General features: G+C 38.5%; 1 protein-coding gene across 4 annotated transcripts in view; it reads right to left on the bottom strand.

Moving 5' to 3' along the window:
• The window catches only part of HERC2 (HECT and RLD domain containing E3 ubiquitin protein ligase 2), a 238,590-nt gene that overhangs the window by 200,428 nt on the left and 25,236 nt on the right, over positions 1-12,926 (bottom strand). For all 4 annotated transcript variants that reach the window (XM_045795317.2, XM_045795319.2, XM_045795318.2 and 1 more), the window contains exon 4: positions 2,390-2,527. In XM_045795317.2, the coding sequence (XP_045651273.2) occupies positions 2,390-2,527 (138 nt within the window). The remainder of the gene's footprint in view (positions 1-2,389; positions 2,528-12,926) is intronic.

Below are 12,926 nucleotides of genomic sequence, written 5' to 3' on the forward strand. Positions count from 1 at the left end.
ATCTCTTCGGGAAAATAGAAAAGGAAATACCTCACAATTCATTTTAAGAGACTAGTATTAACATGATATCAAAACCAGAGACAGGACAAAAAAAATTACAGAATATTGCTCTCATGAATACAGGCACAAAATCCTTATCAAAATATCAGTAAGTGGAATTAAGCAATATATAAAAAGAATTATACATCACCACCAAGTGGTGTTTATTCCAGGATTGTAAAGCTGGTTGAACAGTTAAAAATCAGATCCTTCATATTAATAAACTAAATGGGAAAAAAAAATCACATGACAAATCAAGTGAGGTAGAAAAAGCATTTGACAAAGTTCAACACTCATTCATGATAAAACCTCCCAGGAAACTGGAATAGATAGGAACTTCCTCACCTTTATAAAAAGCATCTACAAAAACTTATGCTAACATTATACTTAACAATGGAAAGACTGAATGTTTTCCCCCTAAGATCAGGAATAAAGTAAGGTTATTCTCACCACTCTTACAAAACATAGTAAAGAAGTTCTAGCCAGAACAACAAGGCAAAAAAAATGTAATAGAAGGCACATAGGTTGAAAAGGGAGAAATAAAACTGATTGTCTATGTAGAAAATCCAAAAAAAATTTCCTAGTCAATTCAGCAAAGTTGCAGGACACAAGATAAACATATAGAAGTAAATTGTTTTTCTATATACTAGCAATGAACACACGGGTATTAAATTATCCAAAAATTATTTAACAATTTTTTTAATTTAACAATTTATATAGAAAGGCAAAGGAACTAGAATTGCTAGAACAGTATGAAAAAAGAAGAAGAAAATGTGAAGAACCAGTCTACCTGATTTCAAGACTTAGATACAGTAATAAAGAATGTGGTGTGGGCATAGAGATACACACTTGGATTAGTAGAATAGAAAAGAGAAATAGATGACACAAGTATACCCAACTTATTCTTGACAAAGGTGCAGAAGAAATTCAATGGTAGAAAGTTAGCCTTTTCAAAAAATGGTGCTGGAGCAATTAGTTATTATAAGCAAACAAAAAACAAAAAAACTTGACCTAAACCTCACATTGCACACAAAATTTAACTCAAATGGAACCAGAACATATATGTAAAACATAAAACTACAAAACTTTTAGGAAAAAACATAGGGGAAAATCTTCAGGCTAGATCTAGGGCTAGGCAAAGAGGAGGAAGAGGAAGAAGCAGAGGAAGGGGAGGAAGAAGAAGAGTAAGAAGGGGGAGAAGAAGCAAAATCCACATTAAACTTGATCAAAATTTTAAAACTTTTACTGCACTTAAAACACTGATGAAAGGATGAAATGATAAGCTATGAACTGAGAGAAATTATTTGGAAAATCACATATAAGAAAAAGGACTAATATCTGGAATATATGCAGAACTGCAAAAACAGGAGAGCATAAAGAAAAAGAAAAATCTAACTAGAAAATGGGCAAAAGACATGAACAGGTATTCCACTGAAGAGACACAGATGGTAAACAGCCACAGGATACTGCAAATTAAAACCACAATAAGATATCACCACACACCTAACAGAATGGCTAAAATTTTTTAAAAAGTGACAACACCAAATGATGATGAGGACACAGAGAAATAGCATCAATCATATGTTGCTGGGAGGGATATAAAATGGTGTAGCCACTGTGGAAAAGTTTGCCAGGTCCTCAAAAAAATTAAATAGAGAACTACCACATGATCCAGCAATTCTATTCCTGGGTATATAAACAAATAATTGAAAGCAGAACTTGTGTATACTTACACTCATAGCAGCACTATTCAAAATCACTAAAAGGTGGAATGCCCATCTATAGATGAATGAATAAACAAAATGCAATATATACATATAATGGAATACTATACAGTCTTTAAAAGGAAGGAAATTCTGACACATACAACAACATAGATGAGCCTTGAAGACATTATGCTAAATAATGAAATAAGCAAGACATAAAAGGACAAATACCGTATGATTACACTTACACCAGGTAAATAGACTAGTCAAAATCCTAAAGACAGAAGGTAAAATTGTGGTCTCCAGGGGCCAAGAGTAGAGACGAAAGAGGAGTTACCATTTAATGAGTACCGAGTTTCAGTTTGGGAAGATGAAAGGTTCTGGAAATGGGTGCTGGTGGTGATAACAAAATAAATGTGAACACGTTTAATGTCCCTGAACTGAACTGTATACATAAAAATGGCTGAAATGTTAAATTTTATTATGTAGAGTTTTTTGAAATTATTAAATTTTAAAATTATTTAAAAATTTTAAGTTAAATTTTTTAAAATTCCATAACAACAACAAAAAAATCCATCTATGGTATCTAGAAAAGAAGTGCCAGATCAAGCTTTTCAAAGTACCAGAATCTCAGTTCATAATACCTGGTTGCTTGCCCCATACCCAGCTCTCTAGGATTGACTTGGCCCTACATGCAGGTGCAGGAGTTTCTTCTTCATCTTTTTTCTCTTTGTCATTCAGATCTTCTTTCTTTGTTCCACTTTGAGTATCAACACCATCATCTAGAAAATCAAAAATTAAAAAAAAAATCTATAAATTCCTTTTCAAAATGAGGCATCCACTTGTCAGTCTCTTTGCAAATGTCCCTCCCAGAATGGAATGGTTAAGTTACAATATACATCATTAGTTGAATATTTGATGATTGAAAGAAAATAATATGAATCATCACCACAAAAGGTACAGTGCGATTTATGAACTAATGAATGGTCTAGTAACCCTTTTAATAAAGAAATCAAAATATCATTCAAATTCCTCTTTGAAGCAGGTCTCCTCAAGTATTCCGTCAATTTCCTACTACATTTCACAACTAATAAACTTAGTCTTTGATATTACCTAGTTGAATTTCATGTGAACTGCTTTCATACAGTGATCCCCAACTGCTGTGTCCAAAAGAAGGGAAGATGTGAAATGGTAGCAGGATTCAAAAACCATTTTTAATCTATATATTGCCATAGTCCACCAACTGAGAACCACTGCTACAAAGGACCACTGCCATTGACAAAGTATAATTCAGGAGTTTTGGGACACACACAAAAAAGCTGAAAACCATGACGTTGGGCCAATTTTAAGTTTCAGTCAAGGACAAATGTCATGAAACTCCTTACACCCAGCAAATAAAGACAGAACCTACCCCTGAAGTATAAATGTGTCCTATCCTAGAAGACCCTTACTAAATAAATTATTTTCTAAATGACATAATTATAAATATACATCTAGAGAAAAAAGATGGTGGAGGAGTAGGGGACCTTCTTTAAGCTGGTCCCCTGAATCGAACTGGATATCTACCAGGTCATCCTGAAGACCCACGAATTCAGCCCGAGACGTAGGAACATACATCCAGATCTCCACAAAAGAACATCACCAGCGCTGAGTACTGAGGTATGAAGGGGGGAGCCGTGAATCTATGCACAGATAACTGAAGACAAACGGAAGGGGGAGGGTGCCACCGCGCTCGGGCACCAGGAAGCAGTAGCCACCTAAACTGGGGAGGGGGCCAGACTCACGGAAGGGTAGCCAGGGAGAAAGCAGACTGAGACCAGGAACTCGGGAGCGTGGGCGCAACCAGACTGCAAATAGGAGCTCCAGAGCACGCGCGAACCACACTGAAACGGGGAGCTCAGGAGCGCGCGTGGGAACTGGGGGGCTGGCTGTGTTAGAAGCACAAAGGACAAAGAGACAAGTGGGGACCTTGGCAGCGAGGACTAGGAGAGTGGCTGTGGGGCACACAACCCAGGAAGCTGAGGGGTTTTTAGCAGCACTGACAGAAACAAAGCTAAAGTGGCCAGGAGAGCTCACTGGAGAGCAGACTGTGATATCTCTGTTCTGAGACAGAGGCTAGGATACGGGCACTGCTGCTCTGATTCTCAGAAGAGCCACAAAAACCACCAGGGAAAGGCGCCAGAGAACAAAAGCCTGGAAATACTGGTTCACATTGTGCCCATCCCCACCCCCCCTCACAGGGGACAGGGCAACTCTACCCAAACAGGGTTGCCTGAGTAAGTGCGGCAGGCCCCTCCCCCAGAGGGCAGGCTGAAAAAACAAGAAGCCCACATCCCTAAGGTCCCTATAAAACAAATGCACATTGCTTGGGTCCTGGTCAATAATTTGGGCTCTGTACAATGACAATGAGGAGGAACCCCCAACAAAGGAAAGAAACAGAGACTGTGGCCTCTGCCACAGAACTAATAGATGTGGATATAACCAAATTGTCAGAAATGGAGTTCAGAGTAACAATGGTCAAGATGATGTGTAGGCTTGAAAAAAATATTAATGAAAATATTAACGAGAATATAGAATCTCTAAGGGCGGAAATGAGAGCAAATCTGGCAGAAATTAAAAATGCTATGACTCAAATGCAGTCTAAACTGGATGCTCTGACAGCCAGGGTAAACGAGGCAGAAGAACGAATAAGTGAATTGGAAGATGACACGATAGAAAAGAAGGAAAAAGAGGGAACATGGCTTAAAAACCTCCAATTTCAAGAATGTAGATTACAGGAGATTACGGACTCAATGAAACGTTCCAATGTCAGAATCATTGGCATCCCTGAGGGGATGGAGAAAGAGAGAGGTCTAGAAGAGATATATGAACAAACTGTAGCTGAGAACTTCCCTAATCTGGCGAAGGAAACGAGCATTTGTGCCCAAGAGGCAGAGAGGACCCCTCCTAAGATCAATGAGAACAGACCAACACCACATCACATAATAGTACAATTTGCAAATCTTAGATCTAAGGATAAAATCTTGAAAGCGGCCAGGGGGAAAGAGAATCCTCACCTACAGAGGGAGGAACATCAAAATAACGTCACACATGTCTACAGACACCTGGCAAGCCAGAAAAAGCTGGAAAGACATATTCAGAGCACTAAGTGAGAAGAACATGCAGCCAAGGACCCTTTATACAGCAAGGCTGTCATTCAGAATGGATGGAGAGACAAGGAGCTTCCAAGATCGGCAGAAACTGAAAGAATATGTGACCACCAAACCAGTCCTACAAGAAATATTAAGGGGGGTTCTATAAAAGTAAAAAGACCCCAAGAGTGATATAGAACAGAAATTAACGATCTATAGAAACAAAGACTTCACAGGCAGCATGATATCATTAAAATCATATCTCTCAATAATGACTCTCAATACCAAAGGCCTAAATGTTCCCAAAAAACGCCACGGAGTTGCAGATTGGATAAAAAGACATGACCATCCAAATGCTGTCTATAAGAGACTAATTTTGAACCTAAAGATAAATCCAGACTGAAAGTGAAGGGATGGAGAACCATTTTTCATGCCAATGGACCTCAAAACAAAGCTGGGGTAGCAATTCTCCTATCAGACAGATTAAATTTTAAACTAAAGACTGTAGTTAGAGATACAGAGGGACACCATATTATTCTTAAAGAATGTATCCAACAAGTGGATATGACGGTTATAAATATCTATGCCCCCAACAGGGGAGCAGATAGATACACAAGCCAACTCTTAACCAGAATAAAGAGACATATAGTTAACAATACGTTAAGAGTAGGGGACCTCAACACTCCACTGTCAGCAATAGACAGATCATCTAAAAAGAAAATCAATAAAGAAACAAGAGCCTTGAATGACATACTGGACCAGATGGACCTCGTAGATACACACAGAACACTACACCCCAGAACAACAGAATACTCATTATTTTCAAATGCACATGCAACTTTCTCCAGGATAGACCATATACTGGGTCACAAAACAGGTCTCAACCGATACCAAAAGACTGAAATTATTCCCTGCATATTCTCAGACCACAATATTTTGAAACTGGAACTCAATCACAATGAAAAACTTAGAAGAATCTTAAACACTTGGAAACTAAGAACCATCCTGCTTAAGAATGACTGGGTAAACCAGGGACTTAAAGAACTTAAGCAATTTATGGAAACCAATGAGAACGAAAACATATTGGTCCAAAACCTATGGGACACTGAAAAGGTGGTCCTAAGGGGAAAATACATAGCCATCCAAGCCTCATGCAAAAGAACAGAAAAATCTAAAATGCAGTCCTTATATTCTCACCTTAAGAAGCTGGAGCTGGAACAGAAGAACAGGCCTAACCATGCACAAGACGGAAGTTGATCAAGATTAGAGCAGAGATTAATGAATTAGAAACCAGGAGCACAGTAGAGCAGATAAACAAAACTAGAAGCTGGTTCTTTGAAAGAATAAATAAGATCAATAAGCCACTGGCTAGACTTATTCAAAAGAATAGAGAAAGGACCCAAATTAATAACATTATGAATGAAAGGGGACAGATCACGACTAACACCAAGGAAATAGAAACAATCAGTACAAACTAATAACAACAACTATCTGCCAGGGGCGCCTGGGTGGCTCAGTCGTTAAGCGTCTGCCTTTGGCTCGGGGCGTAATCCCGGCGTTCTGGGATCGAGCCCCACATCAGGCTCCTCCGCTGGAAGCCTGCTTCTTCCTCTCCCATTCCCCCTCCTTGTGGTCCCTCTCTCGCTGGCTGTCTCTATCTCTGTCAAATAAATAAATAAATAAATAAACAAACAAATAAATAAATAAATTTTTAAAACAACATCAACTATCTGCCAATAAATTAAGCAACCTGGAAGAAATGGATGCCTTCCTGGAAGCCTATAAACTACCAAGTCTGAAACAGGAAGAAACTGATTATTTAAACAGACCAATTAACTATGAAGAGATTGAAGCAGTGATCAAAAACCTCCCCAAAAACAAGACTCCAGGGCCTCATGGATTCCCCGGGGAATTCTACCAAACATTCAAAGAAGAAATAATACCTATACTCCTGAAGCTGTTTCAAAAAATAGGAACAGAAGGAAAACTACCAAACTCATTCTATGAGGTCAGTATTACCTTCATCCCCAAACCAGGCAAAGACCCCATCAAAACGGAGAATTACAGACTGATATCCCTGATGAATATGGATGCCAAAATTCTCAACAAGATCCTAGCTTAGGATCCAACAGTACATTAAAAGGATTATCCATCATGAGTAAGTGGGATTCATCCCCGGGATGCAAGGATGATTCAACATTTGAAAATCGATCAGTGTGATAGATCACATCAACAAGAAAAAAGTCAAGAACCACATGATCCATTCAATTGATGCAGAAAAAGTATCTGACAAAATATAGCATCCTTTCCTGATTAAAACCCTTCAGAGTGTAGGGATAGAGGGTACATTCCTCAATTTCATAAAAATCATCTAGGAAAAGCCTACAGCGAATATCATTCTCAATGGGGAAAAGCAGAGAGCCTTTTCCTTAACATCAGGAGCACGACAAGGATGCCCACTCTTGTCATTATTGTTCAACATAGTACTAGAAGTCCTAGCAACAGCAATCAGACAACAAAAAGGAATAAAAGGTATTCATATTAGAAAAGAATAAGTCAACCTCTCTCTCTTTGCAGATGACATGATACTCTATATAGAAAACCCAAAAGACTCCACCTCCAAATTACTAGAACTCATAAAACAATTCAGCAATGTGGCAGGATACAAAATCAATGCTCAGAAATCAGTTGCATTTCTATACACAAATAATGAGACTGAAGAAAGGAAATTAGGGAATCAATTCCATTTTTACAATAGAACCAAAAATCATACGATATCTCAGAATTAACTTAAGCAGAGAGGTAAAGGATCTGTATTCTAGAAACTACAAATCACTCTTGAAAGACATTGAAGAAGACACAAAAAGATGGAGAAACATTCCATGCTCATGGATCGGAAGAATTAACATAGTTAAAATGTCTATGCTACCCAGAGCAATCTACACTTTCAGTGCCATCCCGATCAAAATACCAATGACATTTTTCAAAGAACTGGAACAAACAATCCTAAAATTTGTGTGGAACCAGAAAAGATCCCGAATCACCAAGGAATTGTTGAAAAAGAAAAACAAAGCTGGGGGCATCACGTTGCCTGATTTCAAGCTATGCTACAAAGCTGTGATCACCAAGACAGCATGGTACTGGCACAGAAACAGACACATAGACCAATGGAACAGAAGAGATAACCCAGAAATGGACCCTCGGCTCTATGGTCAACTAATATTTGACAAAGCAGGAAAAAACATCCAGTGGAAAAAAGACAGTCTCTTCAATAAATGGTGCTGGGAAAATTGGACAGCTACATGCAAAAGAATGAAACTTGACCACTCTCTCACACCATACACAAAGATAAACTCCAAAAGGATGAAAGACCTCAATGTGTGACAGGAATCCATCAAAATCCTAGAGAAGGGCATAGGCTGTAATCTCTTCAACATTGGCCACAGCAACTTCTTTCATGACATGTCTCCAAAGGCAAGGGAAACAAACAAAAAATGAACTTTTGGGAATTCATCAAGTTAAAAATTTTCTTCAGAGCAAAGGAAATAGTCATTAAAACAAATAGGCAACCCACAGAATAGGAGAAGAGATTTACATGAAACTACAGATAAAAGGCTGGTATCTAAGATCTATAAAGAACTTCTCAAACTCAATACACAAGAAACAAATAATCAAATCAAAAAAAGGGCAGAAGATATGAACAGACACTTTTCCAATGAAGACATACAAATGGCTAACAGACACATGAAAAAATGTTCAAAATCATGAGCCATCAGGGAAATTCAAATCAAAACCACATTGAGATACCACCTTATGCCAGTGAGAATGGCAAAAATTGACAAGGCAAGAAACAAATGTTGGAGAAAATGTGGAGAAAGTGGATCCCTCTTACATTGTTGGTGGGAATGCAAGTTGGTACAGCCACTTTGGAAAACAGTGTGGAGGTCCCTCAAAAAGCTAATAGAGCTACCCTATGACCCAGCAATTGCACTACTGGGTATTTACCCCAAACATACAGACGTAGTGAAGAGAAGGGTCATATGCACCCCAATGTTCATAGTAGCATTGTCTAACATAGCAAAAATGTGGAAGGAGCCGAGATGCCCTTCAACAGATGACTGGATTAAGAAGATGTGGTCCATATATACAATGGAATATTACTCAGCCATCAGAAGGAACGATTACCCAACATTTGCAGCAACATGGACGGGACTGGAGGAGATTATGCTAAGTGAAATAAGTCAAGCAGAGAAAGATAATTATATGGTTTCACTCATTTATGGAACATAAGGAATAGCAGGGAGATCTGTAGGAGAACGAAGGGAAGAACGAAGAGGGGGTAAACAGAAGGGGGAATAAACCACGAGAGACTATGGACTCTTTGAAACACTGAGGGTTTCAGAGGGGATGGAGGTGGGGGATTGGGCTAGGCCGGTGATAAGTATTAAGAAGGGCACGTATTGCATGGAGCACTGGGTGTTATATGCAAACAATGAATCATGGAACACTACATCAAAAACTATTGAAGACTAACATAACAAATAAAAAATTAAGAAACAAATAAGGAGGGCCTGGCGTATAATGAGCACTGGGTATAAGACTGATCAATCGCTAAACTCTACTTCTGAAACTAAAAATAAACTATAAGTTAATTAGGTGAATTTAAATTTTAAAAAAAATAAAATTTGAAAAAAAATTAAAGATAAAAAACATAAAATGTTATATATGTATCATTCCATTTACATGACAGTTCTCAAAATGGAAAAACCACAGTGATGGACAACAGATGAGTGGTTGCCAGGGATCAGGTGTTGGGGGAATGTGTGACACAAGCAGAAATAGAAGAGTTTTCTAAGGATGATGAAACTGTTCTGAATCATGATCACAGTGATAGTTACGTGAATCTATATATGTGTTAAAATTCATTGAAATGAACACCTAAAAGAAATCATTGTACCATATTAATTTTAAAAATAAAAACTGTTGAAAAGGTTTTCCCTAAAATTACAAAATTTCAACTAAGTTCAACAAACATGTTATTTACCACCCAGCACATCAAAGCACCATAGTAAACACTTTTATACAAAAGTAAAAGATACCTTCTTTAGCCCTAAAGAACCTCTAAAAAAGACATATCACATACGTAACTAACCAGTACATATCTGGCTTTGGCAAGGGTCCTGAGTCAAGTATCAAAGAGCAGGGAGGACGGCTGGAAGAGAGTCTGAAAGAAGCATTTTCAGGCAAAGAGCTGGGTCCTGAAAGCTGGAGTAGGACATGGCCTCGGGCCAGTAAGACATGAGGAAATGCACTAAGGGTGAGGGGAGAACAAGTTTCCATCTGCAACAGATAATCGTCTATCTTGACCAGAGAAACCAAACACAAATTTAAATACGTCTGATTTATTTAGCCCCTTATTTTAACCTAATAACACGGAAAGTGTGACAACAAAGTAGAATCTTAAGAAACAAGATACATGGGTGCCTGGGTGGTTCAGTCAGTTAAGCATCTGCCTTCGGCTCAGGTCGTGATCCCAGAGTCCTAGGACCGCATCCTGCATCAGGCTCCCTGCTCAGTAGGGAGTCAGCTTCTCCCTCTACCTCAGCCCCTCCCTGAACTCCTGCACACACGTGCGCAAGCGCACATGCGCGCTCTCTCTCTCTAATAAATAAGTAATTAAATTAAATAAAAAGATATATTTAATTTGAAAATCATATCCCAAAAAGTAGGACATTAAGTGGGGGGAGCAGCTAATGGAAAATGAAAATAAACTGATGTGAACTACATAATACTACATAAGAGTACCTAGCCAAACAACATTATACTTTTTAATCTTTACAAACGACCTTTCAAGGAGGCAGGCTTTGCTGTCTCTAATTCACAGATGTAGAAACTGTGCTTCAAACAGCCAGGTCCTAGCTGGGGCTAGAACATATTGCTGGTTCTAACTGCTAGGCCCTATTCCACGGGGGCGGGGGCGGGGGCGGGGGGGGAGTCAACCACTCAGAGCCAGGGACCAACTTCAACTCAAGGCTGGTTTGTGTCTGTCCCCAAAGCTAAGATTTTATGTTTTTAAATGATTGAAAAATAATCAAAAGAATAATATTTTGTACTATTAACTTAACATTTTAGTGTCTGTTAATAAAGTTTTATTGGCACAAAGCCACATCCATTTGCTTAGTTTTATCTAAAGCTGCTTTGGCACAACAACTGCAAGCTCCCATAGTTACCACATAGTTATGGTCCATAAGGCTTAAAATATTTGCTACCTGACCCTTTACAAAAACTTTGCAAACCCCTGATCTACACAATTCTACAAATTTTACAAATAAGAATACAAAATTCTCATTTTAAAGTTTATATACTGGTCATGTAATCTCTTGTCCTGGATGAAAAGCTTTGTTTGACAGTCACCAGGAAGCAGACAAGAAGCATTACTAAGCACACCTAACATTTTATTCTCAGGAGCATAAATGAGAACATTTACAACAGCAAAGGCAGAATGACACCACTGGAGGTTAAGAAAACAACAGAGATAATAATGAAAAATAATTAAAGTAAGAAGAAGAATTAGCATGACCAGTTCAGAAACAACATCACATTAGTTTCAGTACTTGCTCTTCTTTTTATGGATGCAAGGCTCAAAGTTTACAGAGAGAGAATGAACAGAACACAAACTGCCCAAATAAATCACAAATCATAGAAAGCTGGGGAAAAGGGGAAAGTGGGGGAGTTGACCTTCCTAAGAACCCAGGGCAATATACCCTAAGGGGCCACTGATGGGAGAGAGCTCTACCACCTGGTCCCTGAAAATGGAACTAGGACCAGGACTTTAAGACAGTCCTGTTCAGTTAGAGCGAGGAGGTTTTTACAAACCAACCAAAGTGATTTCCATTCAAATCGTTGTGTCTAGGACGTACAGAAAGAGTGCCAAGGTGCAAAGGCTTGGTGAAGGCTTAGGGCCCAGGGGCAGCAGCAGCCTAGAGGTAGAAGACACCTCTTCTGTCTGGCTCCCCCAGGGCAGGTAGGAGACAGCCCTGGGCCACAATCAGGAAGACTAGCATTTCAATGTTCAGGAAGGTTCACTTATATTTTGTTACCTTAATCACTACCTTTAAGAAGCTTTAAAGAAAGATTGTCGACTATCATTTGCTTCTCAAAAATAGATTATAGGAGAAAACTATGGATAACTAAGCATATTAAGCAGTGTTCTCCACAGAAAGAGAACCAAAAGAATGTGTAGGGAGAGGGAGACAAAGCAAGAGATGGAGAGCGATGGCATTTATTTTAAGGAATGGGCTCATACAATTATAGAAGTGCAAGTCCAAAATCTGCAGGACAGACTGGCAGGCTCAAGACCGAAGAAACAGTTATGTTACAATTTGAATCCAAAGGCAATCTGGAGGCAGAATTCTTTCTTCTTGGAGGAGGTCAGTCTTTTTTCTATTCAGGCTCTTCAACTGACTGGATAAAAGCCCACCCACATTATGGAGAGTAATCTGCTTTACTCAAAGTCCATGGATTTAAAAGTGAATCTCATCTAAAACACACCTTCAAAGAAATATCCGGAATAATATTTGACCAAATATCTGGGCAACATGGCCCAGCAAAGTTGATACATAACTATCACACTAAGAATCCCAATTAATCAAATACTACTTAAAAAGAGATATTATATATGTTTTGTATGACATCAAAATTTTTTTCTATTTATAAAGAAGTACAATTTTAAGAGATTTCAGCTATGAAAACTTTCTAATAGAACACAAACACAAAAGTGGTCATTCAAATTTCCCTTGATAATCTATTGCATTTAAAGATACAGCGCAATCCCACAAGTTCATTTCTTCTTTTGTTTCTCTTGCCTTTGGAGATGTGTCATGAAAAAAGTTGCTGTGGCCGATGTCAAAGAGGTTGCTGCCTATGTTCTCCTCTAGGATTTTGATGGATTCCTGTATCACATCGAGGTCTTTCATCCATTTGGAGTTTATCTTTGTGTATGGTGTGAGAGAGTGGTCAAGTTTCATTCTTTTGCATGTAGCTGTCCAAT

This window comes from Ursus americanus, chromosome 28 (genome assembly GCF_024610735.1).
Source record: "Ursus americanus isolate L20-20 chromosome 28, mUrsAme1.1.p, whole genome shotgun sequence".
Taxonomy (NCBI): Eukaryota; Metazoa; Chordata; class Mammalia; order Carnivora; family Ursidae; genus Ursus; species Ursus americanus.